This window comes from Chamaea fasciata, unplaced genomic scaffold (genome assembly GCF_029207755.1).
Source record: "Chamaea fasciata isolate MVZ Bird 193981 ecotype frontalis unplaced genomic scaffold, bChaFas1.0.hap1 SCAF_2, whole genome shotgun sequence".
Taxonomy (NCBI): Eukaryota; Metazoa; Chordata; class Aves; order Passeriformes; family Sylviidae; genus Chamaea; species Chamaea fasciata.
This window is the reverse complement of record NW_027094087.1, coordinates 114,045,989-114,066,028: the sequence shown is the minus strand read 5'-3', so window position 1 is coordinate 114,066,028 and position 20,040 is coordinate 114,045,989. Positions and strand designations below refer to the sequence as shown.

At 42.6% G+C, this 20,040-nt stretch overlaps 1 protein-coding gene across 5 annotated transcripts in view; it reads right to left on the bottom strand.

The window, feature by feature from the left end:
• Positions 1 to 328: 328 nt before the first annotated feature.
• The window catches only part of ERG (ETS transcription factor ERG), a 143,050-nt gene continuing 123,338 nt past the window's right edge, over positions 329 to 20,040 (bottom strand). For 4 of the 5 annotated variants that reach the window (XM_066177156.1, XM_066177155.1, XM_066177159.1 and 1 more), the window contains 7 exons: positions 16,658 to 16,861; positions 15,672 to 15,752; positions 13,679 to 13,750; positions 7,685 to 7,753; positions 7,289 to 7,345; positions 5,641 to 5,688; positions 329 to 2,380 (listed from right to left, as the gene is read on the bottom strand). In XM_066177156.1, the coding sequence (XP_066033253.1) occupies positions 1,860 to 2,380; positions 5,641 to 5,688; positions 7,289 to 7,345; positions 7,685 to 7,753; positions 13,679 to 13,750; positions 15,672 to 15,752; positions 16,658 to 16,861 (1,052 nt within the window). In that variant the 3' untranslated portion in view covers positions 329 to 1,859. The remainder of the gene's footprint in view (positions 2,381 to 5,640; positions 5,689 to 7,288; positions 7,346 to 7,684; positions 7,754 to 13,678; positions 13,751 to 15,671; positions 15,753 to 16,657; positions 16,862 to 20,040) is intronic. The other variant, XM_066177158.1, reaches the window with a different exon arrangement.

Here is a 20,040-nt window from a genome sequence, read left to right as displayed (position 1 = left end):
TATGAATACTCTTCCTTAGAGGCCTCCCTTAGGCTTCATTTCCAGTCTTGGGCGTGGAGCAGTTGATGAATTAATTGGGGATGTTTGCAATCTCTGGGCCAGAGAAGCTCAGCACAGCGATGGCAAGGCACTGTTAAAGAAGGGCTGGAAGAGTGTTCAGCAGAGCTGCCTGGAAAAGAAGACACACAGCACCTGTGCACTTTAAACTCAGGCTGTTTGGTCCCACATTTTCACAGCCCAAAAAAGCCTGGCCTATTTTAACCTGGTGAGTAGCACATCCGGCGTGGGTGTCACACAAAAAAAATGCAAAGACAAATGCAAACCACAGTGTCAATCTGAAATTGCCATGCTAGGCCAAGCTTATTTTATTACATACATTCTGCAATCTAAGGACTAATATGTTCATAATGTAAACATTAAGCATACAGAGTTAAAATTCAAGGCCACAATAGTTGGTTTTTTTTGGACTGTCCCTTTTTTTTTTTTTTTTGGTTTTTCTCTGTGTGTGTGTGTGTCTTTGGTTGGCCGAGATCAACTCGTAGTGTATAAATGCATAAGTTATATAATAATTATATAAAAAGGAAAAAAAAATAACACTGAACTTGTATACTTCATTCTGACAAACGCACAGCGTTCGCGACTCGGTAAGAAAAACTGGCGCCCGCCTAACAAAAATACTCAGGTGATTTCTGATTCTGGCAGTCAGGGGTTGTCTCTTGCTCTAACCAATAGGAAACAAACTCCCTTAGTAATGATGAGGTTCTAACTGGTAACTTTTAAATACCAAACACAATTCCAGTTTTGATTTTTTTTCTTTCGTAAAAAAAAAAAAAAAATAAAAAGAGAGATGCATATTCTGAATTCTCGCTTCTCCTGCTTTTCCCTTTTCCCACTTTTTATTACTACTGAATCAAGTCTGTTCCTCCTGAAATACTGGGAATGGTATAATACTGAGCAATATGTTTCACAAGTCCAACCAAGTGTTTCTTCATAGTCCCAACACTACAAAGTTTTCAGTCTTTTCAGTCTCTACTGGTCAAGAAGTTTCTTTCCTCCCCTCCTCACCACCTTCATCCTCCTCCTTCCTGCTTCCTGCTTCCAGGTGCAGGCCTCAGATCTACAATCATACACTTGCCCTCCAGCACATTCTCATTTCCCACGTTTGGCTCAGGGTTCCTGTAAAACTGTCAGGGAATCTGAAAGTTTGGGTTGTCTTCACAGTTTGAGTAGCTGATTCACTCTGATGAATGGATCTCGTTTGATTTTAACTACAACACTGCTGCTCTATTCCAAATCAGCTTCCGCACTAACCAGTCTCTTCTGCTGATATGTTTCTATTTTTTAAATACAGATAGGCTTTTGTTTTCCTATTTTTTTTCCCTTTTCCCTCTCTTTTGTAATGATCCATATACTGTTTGTTAGGTCACTATAGCCTTATCCTTATATTGCTGTAGTATAGTCCCAGTTTTGCACTAGCATGATACCAAACTTTTCACACTTTAACAAGCTTATCAACTTTTTAAGACCACCAGCTTCTGCAGGTTCTCCTTATCATTTCATGCTTCTACCTACAAGTCTATTGTCGTTTGGTCCACAGAGTCGATGCCCATATACATTACATTTTAGTATCTTAATACTTCTTGGATATTTCCTTTAAATCCCTACTACAAAAAAGTCTTTTTGACATCTATTTTTAACATGGTTTTGGGGTGGGGTTTTTTTTCCCCCCAGCCAAACCTTCACTTGTCTCTTTAGGCACTTTTAATTCGAGCACTCCAACAGAGTTCGTTACGACTCCCCAGGGACCGCTGAGAAGAGTCTTGTCTTTGCCTGGCGTTTTATTTTTTCCCCACCCCACTCTAGTAGTAGGTGCCGAGATGAGAAGGCATGTGAGCAGCTGGCAGCCTGGTGTTGGGGTAGATCCCTCCAGTTGGCGAATTCCAGTAGGGATTTGGGGCGGCGAAAAAGCTGGAGGACGTCACGGGCAAGGCCGGCGGGTGGGGGGCCACAAAGTTCATCTTCTGCGGGTGCGCGTGGTAGGAGCTCATGTAGGGCAGGTCCGATGGGTATTTGTACATGGAGGACTCCGGGGGGTGAGGCTGCAGGGCCTGGGCGATGCCGTGGAAGTCGAATTTGTAGGCGTAGCGCTTGCCGTGCACCTTGGTCATGATGTTCTTGTCGTAGTAGTAGCGCAGCGCGCGGCTGAGCTTGTCGTAGTTCATGTTGGGCTTGCTCTTGCGCTCGCCCCAGCGCCGCGCCACCTCGTCGGGGTCCGTCATCTTGAACTCGCCGTTGGTGCCCTCCCAGGTGATGCAGTTGGAGTTGGAGCTGTCCGACAGCAGCTCCAGCAGGAACTGCCACAGCTGGATCTGCCCGCTCCCTGCGGGAGAGGAACAAAAGCGGGAATCGTCAGTAACAGGCAAGGCGTCAGTTCTGCAGGACCCCATCAGGAAACGTTGTCACTAATTCCTTCTATCAACCATTCCCCCCCTTCTCCCAGGACCGTCTCACGAAACCCCAAAGAGCAGGGATAATTGCAATGTGTCATGTTTTCCCCCTGTGTGAGCGGCAGAACGCCATCCCGTGGAGGTTTAATTGTTACCTAATGTCACTCAGCGCAGACAATTGATGGGGAAATAATACAGCGCTCATTTAGGAAGCTAATCTCCAAAGTTCAGCACAAACAGCTTTCGGCTTGCGTAACACTCTGCTTGTTCTCACAGCATTATGTTGCAACTAAATGTTCCCTGCTATGGAATGAGCCCACACAAAATGGAGAAGTTCAGAGCAAGCTGGGCCCGTGCCAAACCATATCATCCCTTTGCAGCATTTGGGGAAATGCAGAACGGAAACTTATTAGCTTGCTGTTGCACTGCATACAACCAGAGGGCAAAACAATTGCAAGAACAGTGAAAAGGTCCATAAAATACATCCTTGTCATCATTCTGCCTCAAATGAGTTAAAATGAGTATTTTACATTAAGACATAAAATGTTGCTGTTGCATTTTTCTAACTCTGCCAATTCCACCTCAAAAAGGAAATAGTTAGTCTACTGTAAATTTTGCAAAAGTGAGGTAGGGCAACAAAATCTGTCCATTTTAGACAAGTGAAAGTAGATTTCAAAGGGCCTTGCCACTGATAGTCATGTTAGAAGCTTAGCATTTCTTAACAAAGCAACACTGAAATGATACAAAATGCAGCTGAAGCAGCCTGCGATGCAATCTGTTTCACAAGCACGGTGTCAGCAGAATTTGCCAACCAGCCTGGATGTGCTAACTCTGAACTATGTCTCTGAGCAGGAATTGGTTGGGGTTCTTCAGTTTTTTTTTTTATCCAAACCAGCTATGTGGGTATAATAAACAAGCTTTTCTTTAGAAAGCTTATAGTAGCAATTACAATATCGAGCTAGAGCAGCATCTGAAACCCATTAGCAGTTTATACTTCAGTGCAACTGAAACCCATATTCATTTAAATTGTATTTATCCAAACTGGCCTTAATGAATTTCTTCTGTTCCATTAACATGCATTAAATAAACAAACAAACAAAAGAATCCATGGTATGAGCAAGGCATGCAAGTTTTAATACACGAAACATAACAAGAGGATTAGGCTTTGAAAATCAATAAACAGTTCAGCACTGGACAAAACACAAATTTTTGAATAAGCAATCCAACATATGTTCTAACATAAACACTTGCCTTCCAAATGTAATATATAGTCCTATGAAAATAAATGGTTGCTGTCAATTTCCTTTTAATGAGAGAGTAATTCCACCAATTTATAAACACACAAAACATGTTAAGGCACAGGAATGATGGCGTGGAGGAATTCCATATCCAAATGTTAAAAAGCATCCCAATCCAGATCGTGTTAGTGTCATCCACAGTGATGAAGTCAACCAAATGGACAGTTGATAAAATTTGGCAAGCCATGATTTATGACCAAATTAAAGGGATGTAGGGCACCCACTTCCAGTCAAGACCAGTGTTGCCTGGAAACCCCCACCACCTCAGGCCATTTGGAAAATCCTGTTCTTAACACTTACTTAATTACTTTCCTCTGCCACACAAAACTGTTTAGAGAGTCAGCTAATCTAGAACTGTGCTTGGTGTCACTTGGGAGAAAATGAAAGGAAACTGATCAGCATTTTGGCAATTTCAGGCCTTGAAACGCAGTAAGATTGTTGTAAAAAGAACCATTGCCACTGGGGGCAGAGGAACAAGGAATGTTGTGCCCTGGAACTGTCCAGGCAAGGGACACAAGTGGAACAAAGAGTGTCAGTCCATCGTGGTGGGCTGTGGTGTTGATCATGGTGCTGCACAGTCACAATGTGTCCTGGGGACTTGGAGCAATAAAATCCGCACAATTCCCAGTCAGAGCTACTAAATCACCCAGAAGATCCCTTGTCTTTAGCAAAAACATTCTGGCCCAAGGTTGCACTCGATGATCTCTGAGGTGTTTTCCAACCTGAGTGATTTTGTGAGTCTGTGACTGTTGGAATTCTGGAAACTGAAAATTCCAGGCTTTCTGTGCTAAAAGGCACTGACCCTCACACAAGCACTACATTTGACCTGAGGCCGTGGAACAGGCTTCCGAAATTGAGTGACAGCACTGGGGTTGTGGGTGTGTAGTTTGAATAGTATTGTGTGATCTCAGAGGGTGAAAAACTTAGAATTTAAGGTTTTAGTATACAGTAATATATATGGGGCAATATGGAAGATTTAGGGAGTTGTCTAAGTCCTTCTTCACCCTCTTCTTGGTTTTGGGTGGCTTTTTCTAATTGATCGAAAAGGTCTGCATTGCAGTCCTTGTGTGGTCAATTACTGGGTTAAAAGTCTAAACAATACAGGTGTCACCTCGTTATTGGAGTTTATGCTTAAATAACCTTGGAAAGAGTTAGAGACATCTCCATTTTCTACCTTGCTAGTTAGAGCTCACAACTTGTGAGACTGTGCCATAGATAAGAATTAATAAACACTGACTCCAAACACAAACTGCAACTCCCATGTGTTAATCCCAGCTCTAACATGAAGAAAAGAAGATAAAAACCTCACGTGTGATTGTCTTCTAAGCTACACATCCCTCTCCACAATGCACCCCATTGCCTTCTTGAGGTGGGAGAGCATTTTTGAAGTGTTTAAACCCAGTTATTATTTGCAAATAGATTATACTTTCCTGTTTTGGGGGGTTTTTTCCTTATATATTTCTGCTGGGATATCCATCCCAAAATTTTGTCTCCAACAATGCCAGTATGATACTGTGTTGTGGATTAACAGAATCTGGGACACAGCTGATTAAGTGTGAGTAAGAGATTTGTACCTTTCTGGAGGGGTAACTGGAGACCAGATGGGGTCTCTTACACCCCTTAACCAAATCCTGATGTTCAGGCAACTGAACTCCAGCTTCAAAGGCTGGACTCTTTGAAGGTCCTCTCCAACCTTAACGATTCTAAATTCCTCAGTCCCACCCTTGTGCAATTCAGAAATTCTGCAGCACCCTGGGTATCATCAGCCCCCCCTGAGCCACACTGAAAAGTGGGAGAATCAGGGACATCCCCTTCAAGGTCTGGTCTTAAAGCTGAAGTGGGGGCACTCAGCAGTGAAAGAAAGGAAAGCCTAAATCAGCAAAACCCCTTCTCACCTGGATTTGCAAGTCGGCTGCTGGTCGGTCCAAGAATCTGATATGGATCTACAAAATTGTGAAAGGAAGATTTAAAGTCATGCAACAGCGATGTCAGATGTTTTAGGTACTGTTTCTGAACCTTGTAAGGGGCACTGTGCACTGCCTGATGGGACAGCAGGTCCAACACCCAAGCAGTTTTCTGCCTCTGCATGGCAATATTTGCATGTTTTCCTTTCAAACTCCATGTGCGAGGATATACAGTTGCCTTTTGTATTGACGTGCAGGTGCATATATTCAGAATGTAAATTCTGTTATGAAGCATTCTGCTGGTGGAATCCCCATCCTTGGAAGTGTCCAAGGAAGGCCTGGAGGTGCCACTCAGTGCTCTGGGCTGGTGGGACAAGGTGGGGATGGGGCACAGGTCGGACTCAATGACCCTGGAGGCCTTTTCCAACTTCAGGGATTCCATGATTCTGTGATTCTCTTTTGCCACTGGACTCCAGTGAGGGATTCCATGGATTAACCCTCCAGCTGGGGTTTTCAGAAGAGCCTCTGTCAGCCTTCCAATGCCTGTAGCATCTCAGTAGTTCCCTCTAGGATTTCCCTCTGGAAATGAAAACTTACTTTGGCCTGAAGTCCAGCAGGGAAAAAGGGAGGGCTGTGACAGCAGGAACAAAGCCAAAGCAATGGGCTGCAGCACTGAGTGACCCTGTGGCTTTTACAGCCAAGAAGACAATCAGGTTACATTCCTTACACATTTAAATCATCCTTGCAGCTCACACACAGCCATTAAAAGGTCCTTGAGGACTTACATAAATCATGGGTATATTTCTAGGAAGATTCTCGTGGTTGGAAGGCCAGATTAGATAAAACACTGTTTGGGCAAAAATCAGTGTAACGCTTCCCAGGCAGTCTGTGCATGAGTTAAATGAGACCTAGTCATGAACAGTCCTGTTTAGCTATAACAAAAACCAGAATAATGATTTAAAATCCATGTGATAAAAACTGGCTCAGAGTCTTCTGAGCTAAGAATATCCTCTAAATCTCTTTTATTTCCTCCTTCTAACCTTTTGCTGTTAACAAAAGCCATGACTGACTCAGGACCTTTGTAGTGCTCTCCAGCTACCTGTCCAAAACACAGCTGAATTTCCAACAAGGCATTAGGTCCCCACCCCATGGATTTGCTGCTCTGAAAACACAAAAGGTGCCAATTTCGCTAAACCACTACTCTACAAACCCAAAACCCTCTGCTTTCTCCTCAGTTTTCCAGCAGACTGAGAATCCCTCTAATATCCCTGTTATGTTTCAGGAGCCAAATTCAAATGTGTTTCTCTAGGCTGTAATCCATTCCCTTTTTTTTTTGCCTCATGCACATTTTCCAGCTGATGGCGTCTCAACTGTTGGGGTCTTCTGACACCTCAACCTTCCACCTTTGTACTCAAACTGTAGATAGATTTTTTTTTTTTAATAGCATTTTTGTTCTGGAAGGGCGTCACTGCCTTTGAACATTACATTTATCCCAAATCCAGCTGCAGTGCAAACCCCATTCACATCTGGGGTTTTGGTGGTCTCCAGCTGGCGTGGTCCGAACCAGATTGTGCAGTTTGGCTGCTCTTCTCATCATACCCAACAAACCCAGGCAGAATTCAAACCAAATGACACCCACCTAACTGAGGACGCTGGTCTTCTGTTTTGGGAACTGTTGAGGATGATGGCTGAGTAGCTGAAAATGGAAAAACAAAACAAAACAAACTCCATTTAGTTATTTTTCCAGTCAGGAAGTTGCACACCAAACCTATAAGAGGTCCCCAGGCCTGAAACTCCTGCTGCCCTCTGCTCCAGGATGGACACAACAGGATTTAAAGCTCCTAAAAAGCTTTTTTAAGGGTCTATGGTGATGGACTCGATGAAATTTAAGGAAGGAGGTGGCTGCCCAGTGACACCTCCCAGAATTGCTTATACAACTGGCTTTCCAAAAACGCACAGATAAAACGCCTCCAGAGCTCCTGTAATTCCCCCTGGGGTCTAATCCATGTTTCCTCAGCTGTGCAGATGCTTTTACCTTTTGACTGAGGGCTGGGGTGGCTGTGACTCGTCCATGCTGATCTCCTGGCTTGCTCATAAGGCAAATCTGTGAAGGAAAAACAAAAGACACTTACTCATGCAGATCTGGCCTGAAGTGGCTGTGTCCAAAAAAAGGGCACCTTTGAAGGGACTCAGGATTGGGAAAAATGCTGAAACAGGCAGGGAATTCTTTTTTAAAACCTTTATCATCTTTATTGTTTCTAAAAACAACAGTAAAAACAACAGTGGTGCTCTGCACTGCTCCGCAGAGGTGCCTTTTGTTGCCAGGAGTCTGAGCTGCACTGAAATAGGCGGTGCAAAGAATCGTTAGAGACAATATAGAGTTCAGCACTTCCAAAGGTTCGGCAGACTCCCTTTAATCCCCTTCCTCAGCCCAGGACATCAAGAAATAGCACACATTGACATCAATGAATAATCTGTGCTAGAATCTTGTAGGAAAGGTCCCCCAGGAGCTCATTTTCTGCATAAACCCTCCCAAATTCTGCATCTAAGACAGGCATTAGTTGATTCATTCATTTCTGTTTCTTGGGACAAGCTCCTTAAATTTACACATCTAAATTTTCATTTCCCTTTCTTTCATTTACTCGTTACTTCTATTTTATTTCAGTGCTTTAACATATCAAAAAAAAAAAAAAAAAGAAAAAACCTAAACCATAAAAGCTTTCTTCAGAAAGCAAATGTAGTAAATTCAAATGTTTGGTTTACCCTTGGAAATCTTTGGCAGTTTCCTGTGCTTTTCCACGGCTGACTTTAGCACATTAGCTAAAATTACTGCCAAAATCAGAGACTAGTGTAACTTCCAGGATCTCAGGAAGGGAGCAGTGCCCACCTGGTGGAACTAAGTTGGTTCAGATGTCTTGACTGTCAACAAGTACTTGTGCTTTATTTCAGAATTCATGTTTGCAAATGGAATCTGTTAGAAAGCAAAGAAACAGCCCCTGACTGGCTCTGTGCAAGGCAGATGTATCTGCCCATTCCCAAGCACTGGGAGAAGCAGCACTGCATGGAAATGGAAATAAAGTGTGATTTAAAATGCACAACCCAAATTTGCCATTAATTCATTTGGTTTGTTTGGCACTGCCAGCACTGCCACCAGAATCCTACACTTCAAAACTTTTGCTTTTGCTGAGATTTGCAACTGATTTTTGTGCTGCATTTTCATAATGAATAACCTCGTATCCCCAATTTCTTCAGAACTATTCCACAGCTTCAGGGAAAATAATGTGAATTTTACAGGTGCTCATCTCTGAGCAAAATATGAATCATTGTGACCTGCAGACGTCCTGCCCAGGCTTGAGATCAACACTTCTGTGTAGTTAGAAACTTCAACATCCAGCAAAAAAAAAAACCCAGAATTGCTCTGGTAGTAATTCCAGTGGGTTCTGAGTTCTGTCTGTACAGAGGGGCTCAGCTGTGGGGGTCTGGCAGGTATCCTGTGCAGTCCTGCCTTGCCTGGTCAGTTCCCTTCCTCCATGGCAGCTTCTCTGCCTCCTCCTCTCCAGAATCCCTTGCCAGGCAGGTTCTGGTGACATAAGAAACCTATTTTTTCCCTCCAGTTTTTCCACTCCCTGCCCAGAAAGATGTTGTCCCAACCGCAGTTCCACCCACACTCTCTTCTCCTTCCTTCCTTCCTTCCTTCCTTCCTTCCTTCCTTCCTTCCTTCCTTCCTTCCTTCCTTCCTTCCTTCCTTCCTTCCTTCCTTCCTTCCTTCCTTCCTTCCTTCCTTCCTTCCTTCCTTCCTTCCTTCCTTCCTTCCTTCCTTCCTTCCTTCCTTCCTTCCTCCCTTCCTCCCTTCCTCCCTCCCTCCCTCCCTTCCTCCCTTCCTCCCTTCCTCCCTTCCCTTCCTCCCTTCCTCCCTTCCTCCCTTCCCTCCCTTCCCTCCCTTCCCTCCCTTTCCTTTCCTTTCCTTTCCTTTCCTTTCCTTTCCTTTCCTTTCCTTTCCTTTCCTTTCCTTTCCTTTCCTTTCCTTTCCTTTCCTTTCCTTTCCTTTCCTTTCCTTTCCTTTCCTTTCCTTTCCTTTCCTTTCCTTTCCTTTCCTTTCCTTTCCTTTCCTTTCCTTTCCTTTCCTTTCCTTTCCTTTCCTTTCCTTTCCTTTCCTTTCCTTTCCTTTCCTTTCCTTTCCTTTCCTTTCCTTTCCTTTCCTTTCCTTTCCTTTCCTTTCCTTTCCTTTCCTTTCCTTTTTCCTTTCCTTTCCTTTCCTTTCCTTTCCTTTCCTTTCCTTTCCTTCCTTTCCTCCCTCCCTTCTCCCTTCTCCTATTTTTGGATCTCCAAACCATCAGACACCTGTGCCCTGAGAGGACTGGGAGATGCTGTGTGTGCTTGTACTTGGTGGCACTTGAAGCACACTTGGAACAAATTCAGTACTGTGAGAAAAACGTTTTTTGCCTTTTAACTCATCACATCACAAGATGATCTTTTGACTACAGCCTCTCCATGAAAATAAAAAAAATCACATTATCAGCCTTTCTTGAAATAGAGCAAAGTTCCAGCTTCATGCTCGGTTCAGCACTGTGCCTTGATAAACACATTGTTATTCCAGATAAGTAGATCTGTTCTTGTCCATGAGGTATCAGCACAACATGTCCTTATCTCGGACAGACCCCTGATGGGAAGGCTCCTGTTTGGTGAGACAAAACCCATCCAGGTGTCCCTGAGAGCTCCTGAGAGCCTCATTGTGTCAGTGAATCCTCATGTTCTGCTGTAAAGGTGATTGGAGAAATCCTCCCTTGCACTGCAAAGCCCTGCTCATTTCCCACTGTCTATTGTGGTGCCTTAACAATGGCAGTGCTTAATTGCTCTCTCCAGAACTGCACCCCAGGATTTGGCTGATTCCCGCTGAACATTATTTATTCCCCCCCAGCTCCTCATTTTTGACCTTTTTCATGTCATCAAGTGGCTGTCCCCAGGGTCTGCTTTTGCTCTCACATGAACAGTGCTTTGTTATGGGAAAGCTGCTTTTGCAGCCTGGTTAAAATGTGACATTTAACTCAAAGGAAAGCCACAGAATAAGCCAACAAAACAGTTTCCTGAAAGAAAACTGGATTTCTGCAAAAAAACCCCTTTTTCTCTGACTAAATAAAATAAAAATTCTGACTTTGAAGACGTCTGTCAACTTTCAATTGTGAAAGATAAAATTAAACAAATACTTCCAAAATCACTACAGCTCTTTGTAGAAAATGTTTAGTTCTGCACAGAGGAACAGACACACCCTAAAACCAAACTGCAATTCCACGAGTAATTGTGTGAATGCAGAAAGGTGTTCACACAAAGCATTTTGTTTCCTAAGTGTCATTTTAAATGTGAGTTAGATAAAAATGCTGAAATGAAGGAGCTCACCATGTCTGACATGTGGTTTAGGACCTTTTCCTCTAGAGAAAATTAACATCTTATTTTTCCATCACACGCAGGATGAAACAAATATGGAAATCATAGACCTTGTCAGGGAACAAAAAATCCTGATTTTTGTTCAAGTCCTGTGGAAAATAGATTAATTCCAGCTTTCGCCTGAAATCCTCTCCATTGGCATAGCTTTTCCTGCAGGGCATCAGGTCCCTCTGATCCTATGTTACATGTTCAGTTCTACTGGGAATTTCTGAGAGTTTGTGGCCTTTGGATTTATGTTTGGTGAATGTTTCTATAGTTCTGCTTTGTTTTCTCATCCCTATTTGTACTGGCATTCCCCAGTGTCCCTGAGAGCTCCTGGGTGCCCCAGCCTGCTTTAATGCTCCATGAAAATGTTTAATTTCTTTGGAATATCCCTTCTTCTTACACTGACACTAAGCAGGTGCTCTGTGACATCTTTATTTTGATAATTACATCACGTTTCCTCAACCCCAGACCGTGATTTGAACAATTTCAAACCTCTGTATCTCTCAACATGCTCCAAAGATTTTTTTTTCCATGCTCCCATGGCTTTCCCAGGCATTTCTAAGAACCTCTAAACTCTGCAAAGAGCCTTTTTGATAAGGGATGATTGACACAGCTTTCCATGCAAGGGTGCTGGGGTATTTTAATGGCACAGCCACATTTCCCAGGGGATTCGGATTCTCCACTGTGGTTCTTTATTTGTTCACATTTTTCTCTTTGGCCCACGAGCAGAGCAGTGGCTGTCACTGTGCCATAAATAAGGATGACTGTGTTAAGTTGTTCCTTCATGAGTGAAGGGGGCTAATTTGGAATCAGTAAGATATGCAAATAACTTGTGCCGCACTTATCAACTTGCATTTTCTGTTGTTAATATATTGCCAAGTTGTTTCTCCCTGATGAACTTCCTGGGTACCTGGACAAGAATCCTGCATAGGAATCTCTGGGTTTACGTAACAACAAAATCATAGAATCATGGAATGGGTTGGGTTGGAAAAGACCTTAAAGCCCATCCAGTGCCACCCCCTGCCATGGGCAGGGACACCTTCCACTGTCCCAGGCTGCTCCAAGCCCCAGTGTCCAACCCGGCCTTGGGCACTGCCAGGGATCCAGGGACAGCCACAGCAAATCTGGGAATTCTTTTCCAGGGCCTGCCCACCCTCCCAGGGAAGGATTTTTTCCCAACATCCCACCTCAGCTTGTCTTTTTTCAGTGTGAAGCCATTCCCTGTGTCCTGTCCCTCCAGCCCTTGGGAATTGTCTCTCCAGGTTTCCTGCAGCTCCCTCAGGCCACACTGAGGTCCACCCCAAAGCTTCTCTTCCCCAGGCTCAACAATCCCAACTTAACTTAAGATGTCTGCTGCTGGAGACAGGCTAATTAGCCAGTTCCTAATTTGTTTCTTACAATACACTGATTTAAATTCTATTGTAAATAGTTGTGGGGCTTTTTGGTGAGTGACTTATGAAAGCCAAATGTATGCATTGGATTAGCAGTTCCCTTTTTAGCCATTAATACAAACAAACAAATCTAGCAGGGTTTGATTTCCAAGGATCCAAACAAGTTGAATTTGTTGATGTAATGGCCTGGTAGTTTTTTCTTTTTCTCTCTCTTCTAATTATCACTGACCAAACCTACAGACATGCATATATACAGGTACACAAGGCTATATAAAATAACATCTGTATGTACCCTCCTGGACTCTACCCTAGAGCACAAATGAAATAATTGCTGTTCAAACCCCCTCTTTTTAATGTGACAATGTCTCTTTTCACCAGAGCTCAGCCAATTCCAGTGCATGTCCCTTCAGAGCACTTGGATTTTTGCCTTTGGCTCAGTAATGGATTTCCTTTAAATTCAGTATCTGCTGCAATTCCTCTTATGTCCCTTAGTACTCTGCACTCATTATTGGAAAAGCAAATGTCCAGATTAGGCATTTTTCCAGCATTTTTGGTGGTGAAAGGTGATAAAGAGAAAATCTTTGGCTTCACAGCCACGTCCTCACCTTCTTTAAATATTCCCATCAGCCTTTCACAAATCAGCACATCCACAAAACTTTCACAGGTTTCAAGATTTTGAGCATTAAGAACTTCCTTATGTTTCGATTTTACGTAAGACTCTTGAACTCACAATCAGATTGTTGTGGGTTCTGCTTGCCTCAAACACAAATAAAATGTAGACTGCAGGAGAAGCACATATCCTGCATTTTTAGAGTATTTTTTCCACAACAGACTTCAAATAAAAGGGAATTTTAGCTTCATTTTACAAACACAGAGCTGAAGAGCATTGACAAGTGGCTGCGCTGGGACAATGCAACAGAACCAGTGAACAGAGCTCAGGTTTCTGATTCCCCGGTGCTTTAAAAAGTTGATACAATCGCTTCAAAGACAGAGATTTGTGGAAGAAATTGACTTACTAAACTGCTCTATTTAATTATTTCACTCTCCATAATTATATAGACACATATATATGTGAAACAAGTAAACAATGTGTGTGTTCAAAATAGAGCCTCATATTTATGGAAAGGGAGTTGAAGGAGAAAAAGAACGAGACACTTCAAGAGATGAAATGAGTAAGATCACAACACACAAAAAGTGGTCACTGTTCATACCTGGCCTGGTTGCAATTCTTTGTGTTGCTTCTGGATAAACCGATGTGTTTGGAAAAATAAAAGTGGCACCTCCTGAAGAGAAAGAAGAGGACATAACACCTAAAGATTCATTTCCACAGTCCCTAAACCCACCAACATTTTCCCCTGTGTAGAGTGAACGAATGAAGACTCTGAATAGCTGATTCCTGCCTTTGGACTGTTATATATAAAAGTTCCTTCCAGTAATCTTTACATCTAGGTAAACCCATTCAAATTACTGGATAGAAGTCTGTGCAAAATCTGTTTTAAGAAGGAGAGAGTCAAGCTCAGGAAATCCCTTCTACCACAACCACCTCCACCTGGGAGGGTGGCTTTGTATCCTCTGAAATAAAACCTCTTCGCTTGCATTACTGCATTCCCAGAGAGGTTCATATTTTCAAGAGATTTTTGGGTCAGACCCTCAGATATCACATTAATCTTCCCCCGAGTAAAAAAATGAGAAGTATTGAGCTTGATGTAGGAAATGGAATCTCCCTTTTCTCAGGCATTGAAATTGCTCTGACTACACCAATGGACTTCTAATGACCCTCTCCAGGAAGATCAAAAATGTCAATTACTGCTGATTCCAAAACCTTTTTTTCTAATTCTTTTGTGGTCCACTGGAAATTGAACAACTCATTTCCCACATGTTGATGATCAGCACGACATTATTCGCACTCCCCAATGACAGATAATCTCATTTTGGTGAAATGAATTTCAGAGCATCATTTTCAGTGCACACATAGAGAAAAAGATAACACACAGAACTGCTGAACAACACTTGGATATCTATAAGCAGAAGCTGCTTGGCAAATTAAGAATCCCAAAAGCCAGAGATGGAAAAGACCATCAAGTCCATCTATTTTTAAAAAGGGCTTAAATCTTATTCCAAACCACATCAAAGTAAGTGGAAAAAAATTTTGTTGCCTTTGGTGGAGTTTGCAGCAGGCCTAGAGCCCACAGCAAGACTTTGCCACTTCGACCAGTGGCAAACCTCTAATCTCAGGGAAAGATCTTCTAATCCAGTGAATTTTGCTATGAAACTCATTCAGAGTGAAAAACAAAGTGAAATATGAAAGAAGCACTGCAATCCAAGTTTTGTTTTCTTTTTCTTATGCATTATCCTTTGTATTATCTTTTTCCTTTCTCATAGAGAATTGTTATTTCTGGTCACTGTAAGTAACTAACACCCTCAGGCATGATCATGCAATATTCCAAACATCTTTTGTAGGGATATAAACCGCATTATTTGTACAATTCCATGCCATCCTCTGTTGCACAACTGTTGGTGCAAGTTATAATAGATTCTGGATTTTTTTCATAAATATTTTAAGTTGCATCCTGAAAGACAGATGAGGCATGTGTCATTCTCCTGCCTACACGCAACACTTTCCTGGGCCAAATTAACAGAAGGGTGAATATCAACAAAAATCATTTTAAATTCAGATCAGACTTAGTGGTGATTACATCATCAGACTTAGTGGAATTCCCAGCTCAAGTCCCACAGCAGCTAGAAAATGAGATGAGCTAACTGCCTAAAGAGAAATTTTACTGATTCCCACAACATTTAGTTCACGGGAGGGAAGACATCCCCATTCCCCAGAGCCCAAAGCACTTCTGAGCTCCAAGAAGCTTCTAGGGATCCATGAGTAGATCTGACAGCAGAATGGACAGAAGGACCAAAAAAAAATCCTCAGATAAAAGGCCCCAAACCTGCAGTTTTCTGCTGTGTCAGGGACCCCATTCTCTTGCAGGACACAAGAAATTTTTGCACCATTTTTTGCACCACCTGGCCCTGCGTGGTCTCACCTTTTCTCTGTGTGTCTGTGCAGAAAACACACAGACAGCAGGGAGGGGATTCTCTTGCCTCCCTCCTGATTTACCACTTCCATTTTTTTCTAGCAAGCAGCCCATGGAAAGGAATCCTGCGCTTTTAGAAGATGACCTACAGCAGTGGGAGCAGTGCCAGCATTACCTGTGTTTCTAGCATGCATTAACCGTGGAGAGTTTTGTAAGGCCTTATCAACATCATCTGAAGTCAAATGTGGAAGAGGAGCTACAAAACAAAACAAAAAGCAACACCAAAATGTAAAAAAAAATCGTGAATTATCTTTTTAAACCATACTTTCCCCTGACAGGATTGCCTGGACGTGAACCTATCAACAGCCTGCAGTTTGGAGGGAGGTGTGTGGGCTACAGGGTAAATTAGGGCATTCATTCATCCAGTATCATAATTTATTGTCATGAATGCACAAAATTTCTGGCTGGTTATTGACAGTGTGCGTGTGAAGGAGACTGCACCGCACTGGTGTTGCAATGCTTGGTGGTTTTTTCCTCTAAAAACCATCATCATTTTAACTTCTTTAAACTGAGGGAAATTTTCCTCAACCTTAGGTGAAAGCCCTCAATCCAGGTAATCCCTAGTCCCTTTTTTCCCATTCAAATTCTTGCCATGCACTACAATTAATTTGCATTTGGACTTCAGGGACTGTTCATTTTTTCCCATGAATTTACAGAATTTTTTTTAAAATTCAATTCAGTTGAACCTTCCCGATCCTACCCAGAGCACAGCAAACTGCTGCCAGTCCTTAGAATCATGCCTGGAATTCACTTTCTGAATCAATGCTTGCACTCTCGTTTAGTTAAAATGGAAAGAAATGAGTATGTGACCAGAAAAAACATCAGCACTGAACCCCACATGATTTTTCTTCCTGCTGAATACGCTGAGCTTCAACTCGATTTTTCTCTGAGATGGATACATAGGAAGAGCCCCTAATTCTTCTCTTTGATAAACATGAGTGAAATTAATGGGAATCTCTCCATCAAACTCAACAGGATTTGGGCTGGCCTCCCTTTTATGTTCTGAGCAACAGCAACGCTTGCAACAGACATCTGAAAACCCAAATTATTCACAGCGATAAACCTCGGGCCGACTGCAGGCAGGACGGAGGGCTGGCTTACTCTCTCTGAGGTAGTGTAGGTGTGACAGAAGGATGTCTGCATTGTAGCTGGGGGTGAGCCTCTGGAAGTCATCCTTGGTCATTTTGCAGAGCTCCTTGCCGTCGATGTTCTGGAAGAGCAGGATGTCCACGTCGGGCAGCCCGTACTCCTTGACCGCCCACTCCAGCCACTGGCGCACGTGGTCAGTGCTCCACAGCGTGGGGTCTGCGGGGGCCACACAGCAGAAAATCAGGCAGGGAAGGGGAATTTATCTCTCATCTTTTTTGCCAGAGTTGGGATTAAATGCTTGAGATAGTATTTCTTGTTCAGACTCAGATGCTTATTAATTCTTATCTACATTACAGTCTCACAGACCGTGAGTTCTACAGCACTTCTAGCTAACAAAGTAAAAAATTGCTCCTATCTCTCTCTCTACAAGGCCTTTTAAGGGTAAACTTATTTTACTTTCTTAAACTTATTAAACTTTCCAATTAAGAAATGACACCTAAATTATTTTTACTTTTAACCCAATAACCAACCATCCATGGCCTGCAATGCGGAATTTTCTATCCATTACAAAATCCCACCCAGACCCATGAAGAAGAAGGTGAAAAAGAAGGACTTAGCCAACACCCTAAAATCTTCACCTTGCTTTATATATATTACTATATTCTAAAGCCTTAAACTCTTAAGTTTTCCACCCTGTGATATCACACACTTCTATTCAAACGACACACCCATAATCCCACTTCTATCAATTTTGGAAGCCTTTTCCACAACCTCAGGTGCAATGCAGTGTTTGCTTGGGGGTCAGTGCCTGTCAGCACAGAAAGCCTAAAATTCTCAGTGCCCAGGGTTCCAACAAGGAATTGCTGAGGCACTGGACTGATGCATGGCTGCGTGAAGCCAGAGTGTTATTAGCCTCACAAAGACGCATCAACTCCTGAGGGATGCCAGCAACCTCAGCTTATAAAAATTAGTGGGACAGCATGATTGAGGGTGTTTGGAAAAGCAAAAGGTTTTAATTAAAGTGAAAATAACGAACTATACAAAACAATAGAGTAAAAGCCATGCATGGTTGCAGGGAGGTCCCTTGCACCTGCTAAGACACACTGAAAATGCACTGAGACTCTCCCTGCTCTCCCTTAAGGATTTAACGATCTAGGATCTAGTATTTAACGATCTAGGAGGGGTTTTTGGCGTGCTGCCCCATAGAAAATAGCTACATTCCTTGAGCTACATTTCAAGGGTCCAACAGGTGCCTTTGTGCTGCCACCGGGCCAATTATTGTGAGAAGAGCATCGAAGTTTCTGTTTCTTTTTCCTTAAAAGTTCAGGGGTGAAACTTGAACTCTTTCCTAATATGGAAACACATGTTAAGGTGTGGGGATGTGCTGCAGCACTGGGCCGGTGCAAAATAATCCTTCTAGTTACTGACTGCTGGAGGAGTTAATTTGCTGTGCTGAGTGCGAGGGAGAAGAACTGTGGAGAGCTGTGAGCTCTGAGTGTTAACAGCACACCCTGTGCTGCTGAGTGAGCTCCTTCTCCCTTCTCACTCAGCTCTTCTGCCTCATTGTTTTTATGCCTTTTTCGCCACAGATTAACAGAGCTTCTGGCCCACCAACAGCACTGCACGCTGTAGCTAGACAATTTTCAAAACTCTCTGTTCAATCCTTATCTTTATTCAATCCTCATCTTTATTCTTTATTCAAGTGAAATTTCCACTCGTGTCTGAAAGACTCTTTCTCGGGTGCAGGCTAAATAAGCACTCAGAGATTTGGGGAGTTATTTCACAAACTGGAGTGGGTCTCTAATTAATAGCATTAGAATATTAAAATATTCTGGGTTTGGGTTTGTTTTTTTTTTTGCCCCTAGCCTGCTGTGTTGTACATTGCTACAACTGTGGGGGTTTTTACTCAGTACCTGAAGTATTGGCAAAACCATCTGGGGAAAAAGAGCCCCAGACAGTTGAGATTTCTAGCAAAATGTTTTTCAATGAATCCTTAATTTTAACTTAAGCTTTTATTTTTCCCTCCAAACTCCTCATTTTCTATTTCTCTCCCATTCTACTTTTCCTTGCTCTTGAGTAAGGAACCAACACCACGAAGGCCCCTCAGCTCATACCATGAAGAATTTTTACTTTTTGCAGAGAAAAGATTAAAACCAAGGGGAAAAAAAAATCTTCAAGACTTTCTTCCTTATCATCATAATGATTCTGTGATTTTGTGATATCCTCAAGGCTGAGAATGGAGCACGTGGAGGGCAATTGGCTGTGGTCCATCCCATGAAAATCTGGGACATGGATGGCAGACTAAATAGCTTTTCTATGGCTTAATTTCAGTACTGTTCCCTCTATTTTCACTGTTGTTCAGGCTGGTCTGAAAAAGGTGGAGACCTCCTGAATTCCACCAAAAAACACTTAAAATAATGCCTGCATCTGGTATGAAATAAGCAGGAATCTGGAGGGATGCAAGTCTACTGGGAAATCTTGGGTCTGGATGAGACTGCCCATACCTACAGCAGAGAACTGTGAAAACTTCAGTTTGCTCTGAAGTAAACAGCCAAACACCAGGAAATTTATCAAAATATTTTCATTACATCTGTAATTTTTAAACACCCCTTAATTACGATAAATAGGAAGTTACCACAGCTGGAAATGTGAAATTTACTTCTAACTTTACCACAGGACCTGGACACTGCTCATGCAATAATCAGAACCAACTGATTTTTGCCCATTAATTTCTTCAAGTGACCTCAAAATGACAAGGCTGTGACTGTGACCATCTTGCTCCTCAACAGTCATTCAAACCCACCTCAGACACACCTTCAGGAATACACTAAATAAAAAATCCCTTGCTCAGCTAAACATGCAAAGGATTACTAAAAGACTTTTTTTTTTTTAAAAAAAATGTCAAACACCAGGAAGAGAAATGTTTTAGGAGAACGTTCAAAAGCTGTGTATTTCAGTGTTGGCAGGACACTCATTATTCAGAGCATCACTCTCCTGCCTCCAGAGCAGAATTGACAATACCATTGCAGAGGACACTGCAACAGATTTGTCCACACCTTTCTTGACAAATAACTGAAATAATCACAGCTTGCAAAACTGGCCACAGTCAGTAACTCTTGCATGTCTATGCAACTGAAAAACTGTAAGAATATTAAGCAACCTGGCTGGGGCAGAAGTATTTCAGGCAAGCACCTCTCTGCTGGAGAGGAACCAGCAGCAAAACATTCCCTCCTGGCTGCTGGTGTTGAGTTTACCCTGTGCAGATCCTGTGGTTTAGGAACACCCACAGATGCCATGACGCTGTGACTTGGAAATAGGCATGCTAATTATTCTGCAGAGTATTCTAGGTTTGTTTGGAGGACAAGGCAGCCAGGAGTGACAAGAAGACAGCAGCC